Raw genomic sequence first — 22,267 nt, forward strand, 5'->3', positions numbered from 1 at the left:
CAGACTTATAAGTCTGAAAAGTTAATAAGACAAAGGCAATACTTTGAGTTGGTTGAACATGGACATATTGACGGATCACTGTATTGACTTAACAAGGCTTGTATTTGTGCTTTTCCAACAAATCCTAAAGGCTTTAGCTCTGGAAACTATGATGTACCGTTAGTACGTGTGGTGAGTTGAAACATGAGGTAGAGATGTACAGTGTCTCCACATCTCTCCTGTACCGCACCAGGCTAAAAAGCTTTAGACGTTTTAACCACCTACAAAGCTAAGCCTTACTGCCCTCTGAATCCTTGCCACTCGAAGCATTCAAAACAAACGTCAGCACAATGCCCTGAGGAGTCGTAATAGTAATAGTTGGTGATGGCCAATTTCTGGGAAGCTCAAATGCAGATGTTGTCGTTGAAAGACATCGATTGGGTCGTGCCCTTGAAATCAAACAGCAGTGAGCTGGTGAGACTATTGAGTAACGACCAGGGAGGGAATAAGTGGGGGGGGGGGGGGTAGAGAGAGAGAGAGAGAGAGAGAGAGAGAGAGAGAGAGAGAGAGAGAGAGAGAGACAGAAAGAGAGAGACAGAAAGAGAGAGACAGAAAGAGAGAGACAGGGAGAGAGAGAGGGAGAGAGAGACAGGGAGAGATAGAAAGAGATATCTTTGGGGGGTTTGTTTTGATCCGTAGTAATATAACGACAAGAGCAGAGCATGCATTACTGCAGAGGACAAATTTAGAGAAGAACACTTTTGTCTATTTACTAAATCTGGTTTTGTGTAGATAGTGGCACGCAAATGCATGGATCAGCCTATTCCTTTTTAAAGAAGAAGTAAAGACTATGCAGGCAGGGGACGGGTATCTGAGTATCTAAACTGAGCCCATATCCCTTATCACATAGGTTTAGGCAGACCGTCTATTAAAAATCACTACATTTACCATGATGCATTGGGCCGAAGGGGGTCCATTGAGGTGCCTGGTGTCGTCATGGGCGCCATGGGACAATAAGAGTAAAAAGCTCCCAGGACCAAACTTGAACTTCTCTCAGGTTGGAAGGATTGTAAACAAAGTCAATTAGGATTTTTTTTTTAAAGAGGTTGGTTCTGGCAGAAGTGAAGATATTAGTACGTCAGTTTAGCTGGTCATGCTCCATACGGAAGATGTTTAGAAGTGATGTTGATGAGAGCAGAAAAGTAGCATTGGATACTGGTCTTGATTAGGTAACGTTCGGCCAGTCCAGTCTGAAGGCTTGATGCTCAGCCATGGTACAAAGTCACAGTCCTTTGGCAGCTGTGACAACATCATGCCAAGGGGTATGATTGAACGTGGTTGAAAAAATGGGGCATTGAGAATATGGAATCTTCATGCTTTTGGTGGGTTAATCCACATGCTGATGAACAGGCATCTAGATGGTTCTCAGAAGTCTCCATAGATGGAGGTGGTCAAAAACATTTAGTAGATGGCTTCACTCGTCAAATGAAGTCAAGGCTAACTAATAAGGTGTAAACCATTAACTGCATTTTTTTTTTTCACATTGCAAAGCATTTCAATTAGGTGAATATTTTTCAACTGTAAACTCTGCAAAGGATCTGGTTTGCAGACATGGCAGTCATACTCTAGTTTACAAAGGAGTATGCAGCGTAAAAAGTTAGAAAAAAAGTCAGAGAATGTATATAATCATGTGAAACGTATCCATTAACAGAACAGATCTCCATAAATGAGTGTTAGTTTCATGTGAGATTTTGTAACAAGCCACAGTATTTTCAAGCACGTGTTTAAACCTAAGCTTCCGCCCCCATAGCAGTGATTACTTCCTTATTTAGTTGGGGGGGCTTGCTTGTCTACAGTGGTGATAGAGGGGACCCATCGGTGGGGTTTCTTGTGCAGGGATGGTGCTCAGGTGGTTGTGACTGCGGTGGTGTCATCCCCTTTGGCCTGGAGAGCAGGACTACCAGAGCTCACCTCTAGGGGGGGCTCTTTGGCTGCTGTCACTTCCACTTCCGGGGTCTTAGGAGGTGTGGCTTTGGGAGATGAACCTCCAATCAGATCGGCGGGGGCTTGGTCTGTGGCCGGCTTGGATTCGGGTGTGGGTTCGAGGGTACCGTTGGTGGTTGGAGTCGGCTCTGGTGTGGTTGGTTTGGGTGGGTCGGGGGTCACAGCCAGCTTGGGTGAAGGTGGTTGGGGTTTAGTCGTCTTGGGTGAAAGGGACAGGGGTGTGGTTAATTTAGGCTCTGGGCTCGGGGTCGGTTCAGGTGTTTTGGGCTTGGAGATGGGACTTGGCACCAGTTTGCGGTCTGGGCTCTGGACTGGACTGGGCTTGGTGTCCACTGGTTTGGTTACCAACAGCTGTGTTTCAGCAGCTGGCTCAGGGCTTTTATTCACCTCTGGTGGTGGACTAGACTTAATAACTGGAGGTGGACTAGACTTAATAACTGGTGGTGGACTAGACTTAATAACTGGTGGTGGACTAGACTTAATAACTGGTGGTGGACTAGACTTAATAACTGGAGGTGGACTAGACTTAATAACTGGTGGTGGACTAGACTTAATAACTGGTGGTGGACTAGACTTAATAACTGGAGGTGGACTAGACTTAATAACTGGAGGTGGACTAGACTTAATAACTGGAGGTGGACCAGACTTAATAACTGTTGGTGGACTAGACTTAATAACTGGAGGGGGGCTAGATTTAACCTCTGGTGGTGGACTAGATTTGACCTGTGGAAGTGGGCTAGATTTAATAACTGGAGGTGGGCTAGGTTTTGCTTCAGGAACTGGAGAAGCCTTAACCACAGGAGCAGGTGTGCTAGGTTTAACCTCAGGAAGTGGGGTGGGCTTGAACTCCGGAGCAGGGGGTGCACTTGCTTTGGTTTCGTGGGCAGCAGAGAGGCTCACAGCCTCAGAGTCTAGGAAATGTTCAGGGACATCTGTGTCAGTGTCTAAAGGAAGCCCGGTGGTGTTGAACTCAACCCCCGAGTCACTGGTCTCCAGGTTGGCCCCGTCCAGAACCTCCTTAGAAGATACTTCCAGACCCTGGATGACAAGAAGCGAGGATGTGAGTAAACAGCAGTTCACTGAAACAATGACATTCTAGCCTTTTTCAAACTTGTTCACCTTAATGTCCACCTCAGTGCTCTGTGATTTATCCGTATTGTCGGCTACAGAATGGCCCTTGGAGTCTTCATTAAACTGTGTGATGTTCTTGACCACCTGCAAACACACAAACACACGGTTGATTTCTCTAACCTATGCTACTACCATGCTAGTGTTACTTGTTAGCCTCCTCAATAGCACATTTTGAAGCCTTACTAAAGGTTTTGTCGTGTAGTTTTTGTCTATCGGAAAATATTCGAAATCACATATTTGTGATGTTACGCTGTGGGACCCGCATTCCAACGATCACAAATTTGTGACGCTACTCATTGACGAGTTGAGCATCTGGGTTTACGTTTGTAACCGACCTGTCTGAAGGCTTCCCCGTCGTCGACCTTGCTGTGGGCGATCTTCTCCAGGGCTTCAGCCCTCTTGGCCCTCTTCCTGACATTGAACAGGCAGGAGAGCAGGCACACCAGCAGCAGGAACGCCAACAGGCCCACCAGAGAGATGATTGCCACGTACACTGGAGGCAACTTATAGGCTAACAGACCGAAGATGGAGAGCGAGACAGAGCGAGACAGAGCGAGGCAGAGCGAGGCAGAGCGAGGCAGAGCGAGGCAGAGAGAGGCAGAGCGAGGCAGAGAGAGGGAGGAGAGGAGTGACAGGGAGTGAGTGTGTGAGTGAGTGAGTGTGGGAGAATGAGACCAGAGGGAGAAGGGCAGACAGAGGAGAGATGGAATCAATTATTCATCCATTTTGTAATACTTTAAATTCAAGCTGCAGTTAAAAACACGCAAACTTGGCTTCTCCATGACAAGCTTTTCATTTTCTTCCTTTTGTGATTAATTTAACATTGACGTACAGTTCTAATTCAATACCTCTCCCACCCCCATACCAGCCAGCCCACCCCCACCCTCCCACAACCCCAACCCATCCCCGCACCACCTCCCTTTTCACACCTTCCACCTCAAGATAGACATTGGACACCGGGAAACCTAATGTGTCCGAGACTTGAAAGTGTCCTGCATCGCTGCCCGTGAGTCGCTCCAGAATGCACACAGAGCCCTCCAGGGACAGACGACCCTCCAGACTCAGGTCTCGGGGAAACTGACGAGGAGAAAAAACATTGAGAAGCACGTCTACATGCCTGACAGAAGGGCTGTACAAAAACCTCCAGGGCAAAACGTGTGGCTTTTTGAATGTTAGCGGGGAAGGTGCTGTACCACAAGATTTCCTTTGTCGGCAATGAGACGTGGTTTGAGGTCGTAGTCGGGCGTGTAGAAGATCTGCACCATGGAGCTGTTGTGGATAAGGTTGATCTTCAAAGTGCCGGCGTACGGCAGTTTGAAGAAGTTCTGGTACTCTGGGGGAGAAGAGGAACGGGGGGGAGTGAAGCGAGGGCTGTTACAATCAACACAGAGAGAAGAGAGAGAGAGACAGAGAGAGAGAGAGAGAGAGAGAGAGAGAGAGAGAGAGAGAGAGAGAGAGAGAGAGAGAGAGCGAGAGAGCGAGAGAGCGAGAGAGCGAGAGAGCGAGAGAGCGAGAGAGCGAGAGAGCGAGAGAGCGAGAGAGAGAGAGAGAGAGAGAGAGAGAGAGAGAGAGAGAGAGAGAGAGAGAGAGAGAGGAGACATGGAAGTAGACATGGAACGAAAATGCTGTACATGGACTGACTGACGATAGATTGGAATCACAAGCAAAATGAAATAAAATATCCTCTCACCTTTGACATTGAGGCACACCTTTTTCTTGATTGTCCCTTCAGCGTCTCGTACTGTGTAGCTGCCCTCGTCGGAGCCCGTCGCCACGTTCAGGGTGACCTTCCTGTCGCTGACACTGATACGGCCCTGGTAACCGTCCCTCGACACTCCAGTCTGGGTAAACAGCACCAACGCAGGCCTGGACAGAGGAAGACAGCAGCTCTCGTACATGCTAGCCAGCAGACAGCATCAGCAGACTATCCCAGATACACCCTAACAACAACCTATTAGCTATTACCCACAGAAAACAAATGATTGAATACCTTTTCCTAAAGAAGTGTTTAAGTTGTGGGTTTTTTGTGCAGAGCTGTGTGACAAGTCAAGTCAAGTGTTTTTATTTGTCAGGTACACAGAACAACACAAGGTCAGACTGGGCACTGAAATTATTAAGACAAGACAACGCAAGCACCTGGCATAACATAACATGTAAGTACACAGAACATCATTTACATCTATGCTGAGCTTAAATAAGTAAAACTTCCTAAATATACAGATAGCAATAAATAATCCTCTATACCAACCCTGATACTTAAACGTTTTAAATATATACAGATAACAATAAATAATACACTATACTAACCCTAAATGCACATACAACTTATTTCAACCCTATAACCTATTCTAACCAAATACCTGTTGGTCTGGTTGGCCTCAATAGCAATGTGCCTGAACTCCAGAGTGATGGGGGGGGTCACCCCCGCCAACTGGATGTGGTAGTTGTCCCCGTACTTCACACTCTGCTCCACGGAACAGTCTAAGACAAAAGAGCGAGGGGGAGGCAGATAAATATAGAGCAATCTAGGAGGACAGGGAAGGGGAAGTAGGAAGACAGGACAATTTAGGAGGAGAAGATAAAGATGGGGAAACAGCAGGGTGGAGGGACGCGATGGTGGTTAAATAGCTGCATAATTATGTCCTTGTGAAGCCCACATGCTGTTAAACTCTGCACACCTCCTTGCCATAAACACTGTAAGCGTGGCACTACGAGCAACACCTCCAAGCAGCCATCGCTGAACGCACCAGCTTCCATCTCTTAGCATCACTTAACCTCTTTTGCTGTGTCTCCCTCATCATCAGTTGGGCCGATTCTCGGGGTGGTTACTGTGCACAAGACCTATACAATGTACTGAGCTTCTTATCGGAGAAAGCCCTGATTCTCTACCTCGGACGATGAGCGTGATGCGCTCGATGTCGTTGGGATTCTCGTTGTTCTTCACCGTGTACAAGCCTTCGTGCTCCTCCTTGAGGTCGTACACGATCAGGTGCCTGCCGATGGCGTTGAGTTTGGCGAGCGGGTTGACCACGGAGCCAGCCGTCATCAGAGGAACCTCAGGCCCAGACGGGGTGTTCCTGGGTAGGAACACAACATCGGCGGCTAGGCTGGGTAGTAGGATCTGGAAATCCTCCCCTAGGAACATGGTTTTCAACTCTTCTTTGACTGGAGATGGTTGGGGGTGAGGGGTGAGAGGGTATGGAAGAGAGGAGGAAGCGATGCGAGAGAGGGTGGGGAAAAAAGGGAAAGATTCAGTGAGTGAACTTGAACATAACTGAGAAAAAGTATGTGATTCCTACTGTTGTGGCTCATGGTTTTGTAGCCTAAAAACAGGCAAAGCATCGATGATAGCTAGCATACCTTTGACAGGGGCAGAAAGAGCTGTGAACAAAGAGCAAGAAGGTCATTATTACATTTATCTCACTTTATTTTGGTTGTTATAATGCATTGGCCTACACACAGTTAATCTATTAGTAGGAGCACATGAAGCATTATTAATGGACACACCTGTGCCCAGCAGCACGCTGAATACAGCCACAAAGACTGTCCTCATCTTGACTGAATCTGATGTGTCTGTAAAGAAAGAAAAAAAGAATTAGACTGAAAGGTTGTACTTTTTTTTCCCCCTTTCTTCCCTCTCCATTTTGTCTGAGTCACCTCTTCTGTGTGCTTCTTTGGCATCCCTACTCTTTCTTCCTGTCTGTTCGTCCTTGTTGATGGTGTGGGCTAGGATGGGGCTTGGATGAGACTGCAGTAGCTGACTGATTGTGCCTCGCCACTTCTAGACACTCAGAGAACACTCTAGTGACATCATCCATCGGTGACATTTGTTGACAAGTGCTTCTTCAAAGTCTTTCCTCTTTCTTCGTGTCTCCATTTCCTCTCTTTCTTTCCTTCTTTCTTTCTCGCTCTCTCCTGTCTCTGTCTGTCTCTCTCTGTCTCTCTGTCGCTTGCTCTCTCTCTCTCTCTCTTCTCGCTCTCTGTGTCTCTCTCTCTCTCTCTCTCTCTCTCTCTCTCTCTCGCTCGCTCGCTCTCTCTCCCTCATCTGTCTGAATCAGGCTACGTCTAATTTTTTCTTTTCTTTTTTACGCCAAGAAATCTACAGATATATCACATGTACCCAGCTCTTTTAACTAGAACAATAGCCTGCAGTGTATTTAGATCGTTATTCAAAAAGCTATCTAATGTGGAAAGGCTGCTTAACAGGCTGCCTCATTTCAATTTAAAATAATTTTTTTTTAATTAAAATAGGCCACAGATAAAGAGGGGTTTTAATGGAACATGGGGTGGATACAATGCCTGCCCTCTAAAGACACATTGGGATGTGTTTGTGTTCATCCCGAAGAGATCTGAATCATCAGCAGGTGCCGTCTATCGACAAGGTGTCCACGATGATGCCTGAATTAAAACGTACAAATAGTTCATGGGTTCTGTAATAGGAACAGTGAGGTGATGGCGATTTTAGAGAATGAGGCTTGGGCACGACTGAGCGACACATTTACACAGGACCCGGAGAAGGTGCTGAGTGATGAAGAATCTTGATTAATTGGAGCGTTGAGAGGATTATGATGATGTGGGCTATCTTTGCGTAGCGCTGAGGCTTCGGGTTCACAACGTCAAGTGTTTCATGCTTTGGGATGTTGCTGCAGTTTGAAATGTACAGTTTGGGGCTGGAGAGCCAGGAAACAGCTGGAACGACCACTGCTCTTACACCCACGGATAATCAGGTTGAATCAAAACAGGAGTACAGATGCTTTTGTTGTGAACAATGCAGTCAAAACACGTAAATCAAGCCGTACTATAAGAATGAAAGGGGTGTGTGTATCATTAGAAGAACACACTAAATAATCTCTGCATTCCACATACACTGACAGGAAAGCATTCAGTAATAATTAACATTTGATGCCATAATGTCATAATTAATATCTTTCCGTTTCTGATCCTGATCCAGCCCACCACACCCCAGCGCACCACACCACAAACTGGGCAACCAGCCCCCTGGCTTTACAGCTGAACCAGAAGACAGAACAAACCAGCACCAAGGGCTTGATCACAGTGTCCTTCTGCCAAGAAATCCACTAGCACTCCTCCTCAGATCCTCCTTCTTACTGCAGTAAATAACAGCTTTAATAACGCATTCACTCAATAACATCTGTCTATAATTCTTATTTTCGGAAAATACTGTTTCTCTCAACAGGTCGAATCCTCATTTGACACCAAGCAGGGGTTTTTTCCCCCTTAGACGTTAAATGATGAAACAGATTGAAGTGATTAAAATAGGCTCTCAGGATAGGGACATCCAAAGAGTGACAGGTGTGTTTGTGTGTGTTTTCACCCCATCTTCATCAGCATATGGGACATTAAAAGGCTAAATAGGCTGCTGTTTCTAGAGAACCTGTCAAGCAGATAATTAAAGATCTTCTCCTACATTTGAGAAGAAAAAAAACAAGTTGAGGCACAAAACAACATTTTTGTCCTCAAGCCACTGGGCTTGCACACACACACACCCACACACTCTCACACACACACACCCACACACTCTCACACACACACCCACACACTCTCACACACACACCTTCACTGTCCTTTGTGTTATTAACCACAGGCTAGCGGACACATCATTCAGCCACTTTTTCTGTCTCTCTAATTTCCTCAGTCTCCCACCCTCCTACCCTTTCAGTCCAATCACTCTTGCCTGCCCCTCTCCGACGCCCCTTTCCTTCGCTATTTTTGTCACCCTTCCTGTGTCCTCACATTCTCTCTCCATATCTCCATTATTCAGCAACTTTCCTCTCCACTCCTCAACTTTCCTCTCCACTCTTCCACTTTCCTCTCCACTCTTCCTCCCTGACTGCTCTCTCTTCCTTATTACTCATTTGATCTTTTTCTCCTGCAAAACATCTATCATACTTTCACCTGTCAATGCATTCTGGTTTTCTCCTTTATTATCTCTCTCTCTCTCTCTCTCTCTCTCTCATGTCTCCCTCTCTCTCTCATGTCTCTCTCTCTCTCTCCCCTTCACCCTCATGTCTCCTTCACCCTCTCCTCCTCTTATCTTACATAATCCTAGTCAGAGCATCCCACTCTGAACTCAAAGACTCCGCCTGTCCTCAGTTTAGCTCACGAGACTCTAGTCACAGGCAGGTCTTTGTTGAGCTCGATAAAGAGGCGGAAAAGGGCATCAATGACTGCAGATGTGGGCGCCCTACAAAGACACCTCTATTTCTCCTTCTTCCTACTTCCTTTATACCCCATCTCCCTCTTATCTTGCATAACCCTGGTGCTGTGCAAGCCCAAACCATTCCAAAGACGAAACTACAGTGCAAAAAGGTGTCCAATCAAAAACAAAGCAAACACACGTACTAGACACATAGGCTACACGCAAACAATTTCTATATCCCTCTTCTCTCACAAGACAAAATGTCCATAAATCAGGGGGCAAAGCATGAAGGTAAAAAGAATATGACTGCACTGTGAGAGCAGAGCATGGATGTCAGAGTAGCTAAATGTTTACTGGACGTGGCCTACAGAAGTGATGTGCACCATGAGATGAAATGGTGTGCATCGGTTATGTTTATGTGTGCTTCCTGTCTTGGTCATGTCGCCTTTGTCTCCTCTGACATGAAACAAACTGACTGTTAAGATGAACTCCATCAGGCGTCCGATGTATTGCCTCCTGCCATCGTGTAATTTCATATCAGTGGACATGAAGGGAAGGACACAAAAGGAGGAAGTGATTTACAAGATGCGTTCACAGCTCCTTGGCATGAAAGTGCTGCCAACGCTAAAAGGGATGATGGATTGGGCCTGGGAAGCAGAAGGATTGAGAGCCAAAAGGGAGGAATCTTAATATTCTCACCTTGTCTCAGGCATGCCATCCTGCTCTGCTCCAAAACTCTTGTTCAGCAGGAGATAATGGAAGTAAGAGCACTGGTAAGGCTTTTTCTTTTTTTTTTTACGATTCATCAACTAGATTTTTGGCTTTAAGGAATAATCCCCATGACATGCGATTACTTTGATTTTTTTTCATGATATTTAGACGCCGTAATTAGATGTTGATATAGCCAACCAATGAGACAATTCAGTTCAATGAATGCACAATATAAAACTCGAGATTAGGCTGTGTGGGAGGAATGGGATGATGACCAGATGATTTTTGGCATGTCCCGCTGGCCTTTGCAGCACCGACATAGGCCACTGTATGTCACTAACATAGCCGACTGTGGGGCTGGGGGGCGGCACAGAGAATCAGAACCGGTTCCTTCTCTTTTCGAAAGACCCCAAAACGAAACATTCACAAATAAGAGAAGATCTCGATTTGTAGTCAAATCAACAAAAATAAAATCAGTAAGTGTTAAAGTGTTAAAAAATATGAAATATAGGCCAATGGGGGGCTCTCTGCATTAATATGCGCTACAAATTAAGAGGATTGATCGAAAATTACATATTTCTCAGCAGGCTATAGGCTACCAGTGAAAAGCTTTATCGGTATATTCTTGCTTCGGTAAATGACTATTTACGATGGTATATTTCGACAGCCGTTTAAGATATTTTCCAGAAATAAGTGACAAGCAATTCGACTTAAATGTAGATAGGGTTGGGTAGCAAGTCTATTGGCTAATTATTCAACTCATTTTTTTAAACTAATATCAATTTATTTACCAACCCTTAAAGCAGTCTAAATCAAGGCTCATGCATAATTAAATGTGTGTCCCGTCATCTTTGAATCCGACGAAGCGCAAAGTCTGAAGATGATAATTTTCAAATGGGTGAAGCATTGTTCTGGAAATCGCTGTCACGTTACATGATTAAGGGTGAAAAACTCCAACAGAAAGCAAAATATATCTGGACAGCCGATAAAAGCACCTTACCAAAAACTGCAGAATTTAACCCGTACACCACCAGACACAGTTTTATCCATGAAACACATATAAAACCGGAGACTTACCCCTGACAGGACAATAAGCCTCCAGTATCGCCGTTAATCAAAACCCCTGTAGAGTTTCTGACAGACGAAATCTTGCCGTATCCACTGATGAATGTATCTTTTCTTGTCGACACCCTCGCTCTTAACCTCGCCCCCCCAAGAGCAGTACTTGACTACTATGACTGAACATTTGGAAGATGCTCAGAATATGTCGGTCTCTGCTCAGCGCCGGAAGAGCTCGAGCAGTGTCGGCAAATATCGGATTCCTGACCCAAAGTAGCGTCTGGGTCAACGGTTCGTGTGACTCATGTTGAGCAACATAATGTACACAATGAATTGGTTGAAAGATCCATCAGGACAAATATAAATATAGCCGGTGATATTTTAGTGTCCACTCAATATCCACAATTTGAGGATCTGAAAGGACGAAAATACGGCATTTGGCACTGATTGGCCTGTATAAAAAATCATATCAAAACGTCAAATCGCTACAAAATATTTATTTCAAATGTAAACATCCTATGTCAAAATTGATAAACGAGCAGCATTAACACGAGGTGTTTGTAAAACTAAAGGAGATAGTAAATGGCTTACTTTAAACCGTATCTGATGGTGTAAATCTCTTGATGGCTCATAAAATAGGCACAAGGTTTATTGCAATAACTGACAGTGTGTAGCCTATGATTTAGACGAAGAAGTAGGAGGGATAGATGATATTCATCTTTTATCCGTGTTGTCGTAAACCCTCTCTACCTCTCTCATTCTTCATTGGCGCAATTAGTCTACAGCAAGAGTACTTCCCCCACAATTCTCTGCATGTTCTCAAACTGTCCCATCAACAAGAATCTTCTCATATTGTTATGAAAACACAATCATCAATGCCATCACAGGGTATAGAGATTATATACCCTTATATATTATAGACACATCCATACCTGTTCATTTAGTCAATGTCTGTATATATATATATATATACATACACACACACACACGGCTATTTTCTAGTATATGATATTCAGTCTCATGGGCTTTTGATCGCTTTGTGGTCCTAACGTCACAATTTCTTCTTGCCCCGGCCCCGGCCCCCTGTCTGGGGCTTGGTGGAGGCGGGCAAGGCGTGGGCGTGTAGGTCCACTGTCTGCTGGAGGACCCCTGTGAGGAGGAACTCAGCACTGAGGAGAGGCAGAGAGGCGGCGAGGGCAGGGGCGCACAACGCCTGGTCCTCCTCACAGGAGACCACCACTGTCTGAGCCTGGAGGAGCAGGGAGGAGCCGGGGAGGAGCCAGGGAGGAGCCAGGGAGGAGCCAGGGCGGAGCCAGGGCGGAGCCAGGGCGGAGCCAGGAAGAGCCAGGGAGGAGCCAGGGAGGAGCCAGGGAGGAGCCGGGAGGAGCCGGGGACAGAGGCAGGGTTAGAGAAAGAGTTAAAAACACGATATATACAGCTCTGGAAAAATTGCGGGACCACTGCACCTTTTTCTTTCATAAAAAAAGAAAAGAAAAATGTTGACAAGGACAATTTAGAACAGAGAGGTAAAAGTGCAGTGGCCAATTTTACCCATTGATGAGGTCATCTCATTGTTTCCAGAGCTGTATTTCCATATAAGACTGTAAATAACGTGAGTCTGACCAGTTCCTCTATGGGACCAGTTTACTCAGAAACACTGACATCATCTTTCTTTTTGACTGCAGTTTCGTGGACGATGGAACCAAAACGTTGCGGCCGTCAGCGGTACCTTGTGAGCGGAGGGCATCTTGGGGAGGAAATGGGCTCCACTGCAGGAGATGATGTCCCTCATTTGGGCTGGCTCTGGCTTCACAGACCTGGTCACGTGGATCTCATAGCCCTGAGACAGGAAGGGAGGGAGGGAGGGAGAGACAGACAGACAGGAGAGAGAGAGACAGACAGGAGAGAGAAACAGATAGGAGAGAAAGACAGAGTTAAAAAGAGAGGGGTCAATGGGGGTATGCGCAAAAAAATGCCTGATCTTACACAAACTGTAATCTTCATTACATCAACACGTTTAGTCAAAACACACAGCCATGAGTTAATTCATTTGTTATTAGGTTTAGCACAACAACATGCCAATAGTTGGAGACTCTGAAGAGGGTTTTCAGGAAGTGAGATAATTAGAGTAAAGAGAGAGATAATTGCATGGTTGCTCAGTTAGAACTAGGCTAATGGGAGTACCTACATAAACATAAGCACTGCATTAGAGCTAATGTCAGAGAGGAGAGACAGACCAGGGCATGGAGAACATGGACCACTTTGTTAATGTCTGCTCTGTAGGGGTGGGGTTGGGGGGTAGGGGAGTAATACGTCTGTAAAGACATAAACCCAATGGAGGATAAGCAAGACTTGATTTACTGGACTGGTGACTTATCGTTTGCCTACAACCTCTCCAACAGGGTGTGAGTCAGTACATCTTTCACATATAGGGTCATATCCACAGAGAGAGAGAGAGAGAGAGAGAAAGAGAGAGAGAGAGAGAGAGAGAAACAGAAAGAGAGAGAAAGAGAGAGAGAGAGAGAGAGAGAGAGAGAGAGAGAGAGAGAAAGAGAAACAGAGAGAGAGATAGAGAGCAAGAGCGGTGAGAGAGCTTGTACCTGTAAGAGACGCTGCTGGCTGGCAGCTCTCAGAGAGTCCTGGAGACAGAAGCTGAACTTCTTCTCCTGCTCTGCATCCTTCACCAGGAAGCCATCAGGACACAGGAAGCTTCCAGCCTTCCCACTCTAACGCACAAAGAGAGGAGGGCGTGTGTGGGTGTGTGTGTGTGTGATTAGGTTTACAGATAATGTGTGTGTGTGTGGGTTCACATGAATGTGTGAAAGCAAATCCAGAGCTTATTGTGCATCCTGCTGTGTGAGGGGTTACCTTGTCCAGCCAATCGGTGGTGACGACAGGAACACCTCTGGCCATGGCACACAGGAACTTGACAGTACGGCGCACCTTGTCTGTCACCAGATGGGTCATGTCGGCCACGCCCCTCGCCATGCTACCCCCCAGGCGAGACACCACCCTCTCCCCCTCCTCGTCCACCAGCCCGGTGAACAAAACCTGAGGAGGGAGGGAGAGAGAGTGGACGAGAGATGAAAAAAAATAAAAAATACAACGAGAGATTATTGACTCATGTTTCCGACCTCAAAAAGCGGCTCAAGCTTTAATGCCGGGCACACAGGAACAGCCGTTCACACACCTTGACGGTCTGGTCGGTGGGCCGGGCTCGACGCACAGACCCAGGGGACGCCTGCGAGGAAGCGGGGGAGGAGGAGAGCCGGGCAGCCTTCGCTACGGGGGAGTCCAGAGGGGCAGCTCGCTTACGAGACTTCTCCCCTGTGGGGGTCTGGGGGAGGGGAGGGGGGGGGGCATTAAGGAAAGAGGAAGGAAGTGATAGAGACGGAGGTCATTAGTCATTAACATACAGTGCAGTGGAAATGAGAGCAGACGGTGGACCACTTCCTTCATTAGCGTGGACCCTCTGCACTCCCTCATGTTAATTGAAGTCCATCATTGTGGTTTGCGAAATAAAAAAGCCTGACTCAGAGAAGGACCCAGGAACAAAAACCTCGGGCCAAGGTAAACGCTTTCCTTCTCAAAGGATGACCCCGTCTAACGCATTGTTCATTTGACTCCTTGTCTACTTAACTGATATCGCTTTTCAAGGCCGACAACCAATCAGGGGGGAAATAGGGAAGTGTCTTCAACGGCTATTGATTCTCTAGGATGGCCGATTGTGAGAGCACAGATTTGACAGAGAGACAGACATACCTCTTCTGAGCCAGCATGCTGGTCCACTGTGTTGGAAGAAGAAGTCATTTCCTCCTCCGGCTCGCTCTTCCCCTGGGCCACGGGCATCCTCCCTCTGGCTTTGGTCTCCAGCACACCATTCCCTCCCTCCTCCATGTTCTCACTTCCATCCTTCTGTGTGGCCTCGTCTCTCTCTCTCTTCTTCTTTCCCTGATCGGAGGACGTTCTACCTTTCCTACCAACAGGGATGGGAGCAGGTTGCTCCTCTTTCTCCACGATGTCTTCCTTCTCTTTGTCTTTTCCCCCAGTCCCCTTTCCCCCTCCTTGCTGCCCCCTGCCCGTCCTCCGGGGAATCTTGAACTTCATTTCCTCTACTTCCTCTTCATCTTTTTCTAGTTCCCTCTTTCTCCCCTTTCCTCTTGAACTTTCACTTTCTTCAGGTTTGATATCTTTCTGGAACTTTCCTACGCCTCTACCTTTAGACTGGAGGTCTTCTCTGGCTCCTCCCCCCACCTGGGTTGTTTGTCCTTCCTCAGCAGATGCCGCAGTAGGCTCGTTGTTATTCTTGGCTCTCCGTCGCCCCCTAGTGGAGGCAGGCTCTTGAGACTCTACCTTCTCCCTGTCGGGTTGCGAACCAACGTCATGAGCCGTTTCTTGGGACTCCTCTGGTTTCCTGCTCCTCCTCCCCCTGGCTGTGGGCTTGGGGGCTGAGGCCTGGTCGTCCTGGCTGCTCAGAGGAGGATGGGAGTCGTTAGTTTGGGTCCTCCTCCCTCTTCCTCTGCCTCCCCCTCGGCCCTGGGAGCTGACGCTGCAGGCTGAGACCTCGGAGCTGAGGGAGCTGGTCGAGTTTGAGCGAGAGCGTGTTCTCTGGGCAGGAACATCGCCGGAGAGAAGGTCCTCCACGGTGGTAACCAGCGTCTTCCTCCTCCTCCTCCTGTCGCCGTCGGGCGGGTGAGGGTCGGTGGAGGCCGTCGGGGAGTCGTTCCTCCCTGCTCTCCCTCTGCCTCTCCCCCTACTCTCCTGTGTGGAAACGCTGGAGGTGGACTGCTCAGAGCTGACTGAGGCGGAGCGAGATCTGGTCCTCTGGATGCCTGTGCTGGGTGGAACCGCAGGTTCTGCTTCTGCGGTTGGTGGCTCAGCGGCGGTTCTTCTGCTGGTTGCTCTTCGAGCCCTTGTGGATGTTTTGGCAGCGTTGTCGTCCTTTTCTTTATCCCGGCTCTGCTCTTTCGTCTGCTTTCTTTCCTTTTCTGTTTCTTTCAGTCTTTTTCTCTCTTCCTGTTTGCTCTTTTCTCTCTCCTTTCTTTCTCTCTCTTCTTTTTCTTTCTTTTCCATTTCCAGCCTTTCTTCCCGCTCTTTTTCCAATCTTTTGTTTTCTGCTACCTCTCTCTCCGTTCTTTCTTTCTCAAGCCTTTGCCGTTCCAGCCTTTCTTGTTCTTCTTTTTCCTTTATCTTTTCCATCCTTTCAAACTGCTGCTCTAATCTTTCTTTCTCTTCTCTCTCCAACTTTTTCTTCTCTTCTTCCATCAATCTTTCTTTCTCTTCTTTTTCTGCTCTTTCTTGCTCTTCCCTTTCCTGCTTCAGTCTTTCTGACTCTTCTTTTTCCTTCCTTATCTTTTCCAGTCTTTCTGCCTCTTCTTTTTCCTTCCTTATCTTTTCCAATCTTTCTGCCTCAACTTTTTCCTTCCTTATCTTTTCCAGTCTCTCTGCCTCTTCTTTTTCCTTCCTTATCTTTTCCAGTCTTTCTGCCTCTTCTTTTTCCTTCCTTATCTTTTCCAGTCTTTCTGCCTCAACTTTTTCCTTCCTTATCTTTTCCAGTCTTTCTGCCTCTTCCTTTTCCTTCCTTATCTGTTCCAGTCTTTCTGCCTCTTCTTTTTCCTTCCTTATCTTTTCCAGTCTTTCTGCCTCAACTTTTTCCTTCCTTATCTTTTCCAGTCTTTCTGCCTCAACTTTTTCCTTCCTTATCTTTTCCAGTCTCTCTGCCTCTTCTCTTTCCTTCCTTATCTTTTCCAGTCTTTCTGCCTCTTCTTTTTCCTTCCTTATCTTTTCCAGTCTTTCTGCCTCAACTTTTTCCTTCCTTATCTTTTCCAGTCTTTCTGCCTCTTCCTTTTCCTTCCTTATCTGTTCCAGTCTTTCTGCCTCTTCTTTTTCCTTCCTTATCTTTTCCAGTCTTTCTGCCTCAACTTTTTCCTTCCTTATCTTTTCCAATCTTTCTGCCTCTTCCTTTTCCTTCCTCTCACGCTCCAATCTTTCTGCCTCTTCCTTTTCCTTCCTCTCACGCTCCAACCTTTCTCTCTCCTCCCGTTTTAGTCTTTCTTGCTCTTCTTTCTCTTTTTCCAGTCTTTCTTGCTCTTCTCTTTCAAGCCTCTCCCTTTCCTCCAGCTCCCTCATCTCTCTCTCCATCCTTTCCTTTTTTTCTGCCTCTTTCCTGTCCGCCTCTTCTTTTTCCTTTCGCAATCTGTCCTTCTCAGCTTGTTCCTTCCTCTCACGTTCGATCATCTCCTCTCTCTCCCTCTGTTCCCTGTCCAGTCTTTCTCGTTCTTCAGTCTCCTGTTTGATCTGTTTCCTGCTTCTTCTACCTCTTCCTCGTCTAGTCAGCTCAACCACCTCTTCCTCACTGTCCTCCTCCTCCTGAGTCCCAGCGTTCCCTCTGCTGCTCCCTCTGCTGCTCCTGGTCCTGATGGTCTTCACAGCCTTTTTCTTCCCTCTCGTCTGTCTTTCTGGAGGGTCGGAGCTGCAATCCTCCAGCTTCTCCTCCTCCTTCTTCTGTCCCCTGGTCACCCTCCGTCTCGCAGGTCTGCCACTGACACCAGATGGGCCAGCTTTGGCCTCTCTTGCTTTTTGAGGCCTCCCCCTTGCTTTCACCACGGACAGTTTAGAGACCTCCTCTTCCTCCTCCTCCTTCTCCGTTTCATGACAGGACACGGACTGGGTTTCAGCCGATAGAAGGTCTGAAGTAGTGATTAGCTGCGTCTCCTCCTCTTCCTCCAGCGGTCTAGGTCTTCTTCTTCTCAGAGTTCCTACAACGGCTTCTTCCTCAGTTTCTTCATCATCCCCATCGCTGTCCTCTGCTGCATCTGTCATGGGCAGAGTCTCAGAGAGGTACGACTGGGTCGTCACCTGGTCAGGTTGGGCGTCCTCTTCCTTATCTTCTTTCTGCCCTCTGGACCTTCCTCGCCTCAGTGGGACAGACGGTTCGGGTCCCAGTAGATCGTCCTCTTCCTCGCAGGCTGACATGGGCAGGGTTTCAGCTGGAGCAAGTTCGCTCGCAGCTGGGAGCTCCAGAGGCTGTGTTTTCTCTTCATCATCATCATCATCATCATCATCATCTAAGGGCAGGGTCTCAGCAGTTACTAAGTTTGTAGACTCCTCCTCTTCCTCCTTCTCCTCCCCTCCCCCCTCCTCGCAGGGCAGTGACGCATACGCCTGTGTGGCATCCAATGCAAAGTCCTCCTGCCTCCCCCCCCTCCCTGACCGCTCAGAGGACTCCTTGCTGTCACCTCCATAGGCCTGGGTGGCCTCCTGGTCGGAATCCCCCTCCGGATAAACCCTCCCTTGGGAAGACGTGTTCCCATACGCCTGGGTGTTTGCCAGCTCCACGTTCCCGTGAGGGGTGATATGGCGTTTGCTACTGTTTGACAGACCCAGCTTGAAGGAGCCATCGCGGCAGCTCTGCTCGCCCTGGTAATCCTGGTCGTCTGCGGTCGAGGGCTGCATGTCGTATGGCTGAGTGGCATCCAGGGTGGTGGGGTCTTCCGGTAGACTGCTTGGGTGGTCCCGGCCCTCTAACACAAAGGACTGGGTCTCAGCCACGATGAAGTCGTCGTCCTCCTGGCTGTCAGAGCAGGAGGAGACCACAGGCCTCAATGGAGGTGGGAAAGGGCCTGGGGGAGGAGCAGAGAAGACAGGTCAGAGGTCACACAAACGCTTTCACTTCCTGTTTCCATCTGGGATGATAGCTTTGACGCTGGCCTCTCTGACATCTCTAGGCTGTGACACAAGTAAGAAAACTTACGTCTGAAGGGGTCTGGAGAACTATGGAAGTCCTGAGTTTCCATCTCCTCCACTATGGAAACAGAAGAAGAAAAGTGAATGGGGGTAAAAGAAGTCTCGTTTTTAAATAATGTAAATAATCCAACCGTGAGTCTACATTACCTGTAGATGCAGGAGCGGTGGAGCACGTCTGGGGGGGAGGAGGGACGGCCCAGGATGTCCCCCCAGGAGCCTTCTCTCTGGACGGGCTTCGGATCAGCAGAGCCCCAGCCCCCTCCGGACCAGCCTCCTCATCTTCCACGTCAGTGTCGCTGTCCATCCTGAAGTCAGCAGGGTCAACCAGACCCTCAGTAGGCTCGGGCAGACCCTCAGCAGGGCTGGGCAGACCCCCAGCAGGGTCGGGCAGACCCTCAGACCTGGGCTCCAACTCCTCCACGGCCTCTGTGTCCGTGTCAGAGTCAGACACATCAAGTGTGGTCGTCGTGGTAACACCAGCGGTTGCCAAGGCAGCTGATGGAATCCTGACTGGTGGTGATGATGATAATGATACAGGCTTTGTTGCTGTAGAGATTATAGAGGCATCTTCCTCCAGGTCAGAATCAGATAAGATCTCCAGCTCTTCAGCTCTTGGGTCAAATGCGATTAATGGTTTTGTGTCAGAAGCAACATCTGTAGGTTTACCACTGGAAGTATCTACAATGTTCTCTTCATCACTGTCAGAGTGCAGCTCGGAAGCTGCGGTGGACGACCTAGAATCTGGAGCTGTTCTGCAATGAGTTTCCTCTGTTCCAGAAGTTTTGTCTCCTTTTCTGGAGTCCATATCTTCTTCATCCTCTACATCCGTGTCACTATCTAGGTGGAATCCCATTGGCTGGGCTGGGGAGGGACGGTCAGCTGGTGGGTCTGCCTGATGTGATGTGGAGGTTACCCTGGTAAGACTGATTGACGTCACATCATCTTCCTCTACATCTGTGTCACTGTCTGGATGGATGTCCAATGGGTGGATAACTGGAGCACGATCAGGTGACCTATGCCCGTCAGAGGGAGGTACGACTGGAGCACGATCAGGTGATATATGAGATGTTGATCTATCAGGGGAAGGTTTCAGATCTGAGACGTTTTCCGTTGTATCGTCGTCCTCCACATCAGTATCGCTGTCCATGTGGAAGTGTTCAGGGTCCGTTTGGAGATGTGTTGGGAGGGGAGCTGCTTCCTTCAAGGTCACAGGAGCCTGGATACCTGCAGGGCCCGATGGCCCTGCCTCCTCCTCCACATCAGTGTCACTGTCCATGTTCAGCTCAAACCTGAGAGGTAATACGTCTCCTGTTGAAACGCTGACATTGTTTGACGGCTCCACGGACACTTCCGGTTCTCCGCTTGTTATTGGCTTGATCGCCCGTCCTCCTGGTGCCACTCTTCCCCTCTCTCTCTCTTCCGCCTCCTGCTGCTCTTGGCTGTCATCCACGATCACCTGTGCCCTTTTGATGCTTGGCTGCTGTCTCACTAGATCAGCCTCTTTCTCCTCTTCACTGGAGATGACTCTTTTACTGGGTTTGTGTTGAGCGGAGGAGGGAGTGATGGGGCTGTTAAAGGTAAAAAAAAAAAAAATCAAACCTTTAGTAAAGGGAGAGCTTTATAAATATCCTGTGATCAAAGGTCCTTGTAGAAGGAATCCCAACATGAAAATATGTTTTGTGTGAGGCAACACATCAATGCAAGTTATTTTGTTGGTTTGGATGTAGAGAGTAGCTTACCTCTCAGGAATGACATGGCTTGTTGGACTCAGGAATGTTGAACAGTTGGGACTGGACCTGTGGGAGTCTGAATCTGACACTGACAAGAAGTTAGGATCGAGAGAGACGGAGAGTAACTAGATAACCAGATAACCATTACTATTATCTAGATAACCATCCATTAAACATGGATACATAAACATGGAACATGGATGGAAACGTGGAAATCCAACACGCTGAATTAATTAAAAAGTCCTTACCTATGAACGTCTGATTTCTCTTTCTCCTTTGCTCTCGTTCTCCATCAGAATCGGACGCAGGCACCAGAGTCTCCTCTGGCCGCGGCGTTTCGTTTCCCAAAGCCAGCGGCTCAGTCCGGGACGGTATCTTACACTTTGTTGACGGACCCACAACAGGCGTTTCATCAATCGCCCCGTTGACGTTTGCCTCTGCGTCTGTGCTAGTCTCTGCTCCCAGACTTTGGTTCTGGAAACTCTCTCTGAGATGGTCCTTCCCCTTAACGTCCCCCATCGTGGCTCTCCTCCTAGGGGCTTTCTTCCCAGGGCTCTGCTTGTCTCTGAGGTCAGCCCTTTTGTCCACAGGGCAGCTGGTGTACTGACACGGGATGTCAGCTACCACCAGACTGTCTCCCTGGCTGAGAGCGTAGCGGACGTGAGGGGTCAGTTTGATCCTGCCTTTACGTGTTCCGTTCATGCTGCCCAGGTCCCAAACCAGCGCTTCCATGGCAGCGTTGCCACGACGACCTTTGCCACGGGAGACGGAGATGGAGATGATGGTGTGCTGCTTTGATACAGAGCAGGCAGGGAGAGGCAGGGAGCAGGTGATAGGATCTCGACCCAACACATTCTCTCCCAAGTAGAGAGGCAGCTCTGAAGGAGATAACAGAACATCAGTGAGTTGAGAGTTGAGGGTGATCCTATTGACTGTTAAAAAATTAGGTAAAACAAAAAGACTGGAGTCACCTGTCTCAGGGATGTGCAAGTTCTTGAACACTCTGAGTTTAGCCAGTGGCTCTCCTCTCGTCTTCTCCTCCTCTTCCTCCTCTGACTCCAATATTGAGTCATCGAGGATCTGCTGAGTTGCATCCATTAGCTACCACTGATATAAAAGGGTGGTATACATTAGCTGTCTCAAATCGAAGTTGTTTATGCTGTTTTCAGAGGCCAAAGCATGCTAACTAGCCAGACACGAATAGTTGATTCAATGATTAAACACCGCAGCAGGTCGCTTTTTGCTACTGTAGGCTTTAGATATATTGCTAGTTAATTACGGTTTCGCTGTGGTCAGTTACTAAGCGTAAGCTAGGTCGCGTAATATGCAAATGAACTTTTTATGTCGAGATTGCTAATGCCACAGTGCGTTACCTAGATCAATCAAGTGATGGAAACTGTGCATTCACATTTTTTCTTACCTTGCATCTACTTGAAATTGGATATAACAAGCATATTTCTCTTAAAAACAAGAAAACACTTACCCTTGTTGAGTGCCCCAGAAACGAGTGATTGTAGTGACCACTTCCTGAAGAAAAATAGACCCGCCTCTTTGAACTCAACAGCCAATTGGTCAAAGCAAACGTCCGTCAAGATTAGCTAGGTAGCTATTGGGTACTACAATGCCATTCAAAATATGGATGAATTTGGTTGGACTAAGATTATATCAAGATACCGCACACCAACGTTCAACTTTTTTTTTCGCGCTTGGACATCATAGGAGGCGTGCACTATGGGCGTGTTTTGTG

The 22,267-nt window shown here is 47.7% G+C and overlaps 2 protein-coding genes across 2 annotated transcripts; both read right to left on the bottom strand.

Annotated features, from left to right (window-relative positions):
• Window positions 1-582: 582 nt before the first annotated feature.
• Window positions 583-11,467, bottom strand: si:dkeyp-77h1.4. The gene is made up of 11 exons (XM_047032386.1): window positions 11,063-11,467; window positions 6,622-6,687; window positions 6,475-6,495; window positions 6,004-6,279; window positions 5,475-5,595; window positions 4,805-4,980; window positions 4,308-4,447; window positions 4,044-4,191; window positions 3,450-3,625; window positions 3,103-3,198; window positions 583-3,021 (listed from the first exon to the last, which is right to left on the bottom strand). Exons 2-11 carry the CDS (start codon window positions 6,665-6,667, stop codon window positions 1,885-1,887), a joined length of 2,337 nt encoding a protein of 778 aa, XP_046888342.1. The 5' UTR covers window positions 6,668-6,687; window positions 11,063-11,467; the 3' UTR covers window positions 583-1,884.
• An 86-nt stretch (window positions 11,468-11,553) lies between these two features.
• Window positions 11,554-22,049, bottom strand: mdc1 (mediator of DNA damage checkpoint 1). The gene is made up of 12 exons (XM_047032374.1): window positions 22,004-22,049; window positions 21,492-21,627; window positions 20,769-21,398; window positions 20,530-20,608; window positions 18,938-20,358; window positions 18,798-18,848; window positions 14,807-18,666; window positions 14,235-14,381; window positions 13,913-14,095; window positions 13,645-13,770; window positions 12,774-12,884; window positions 11,554-12,293 (listed from the first exon to the last, which is right to left on the bottom strand). The coding sequence occupies exons 2-12, from the start codon at window positions 21,616-21,618 to the stop codon at window positions 12,096-12,098; spliced, it is 6,933 nt and encodes a 2,310-aa protein (XP_046888330.1). The 5' UTR covers window positions 21,619-21,627; window positions 22,004-22,049; the 3' UTR covers window positions 11,554-12,095.
• Between the last annotated feature and the right edge of the window lie 218 nt (window positions 22,050-22,267).

The sequence above is a fragment of the Hypomesus transpacificus genome, chromosome 2 (assembly GCF_021917145.1).
Source record: "Hypomesus transpacificus isolate Combined female chromosome 2, fHypTra1, whole genome shotgun sequence".
Taxonomy (NCBI): domain Eukaryota; kingdom Metazoa; phylum Chordata; class Actinopteri; order Osmeriformes; family Osmeridae; genus Hypomesus; species Hypomesus transpacificus.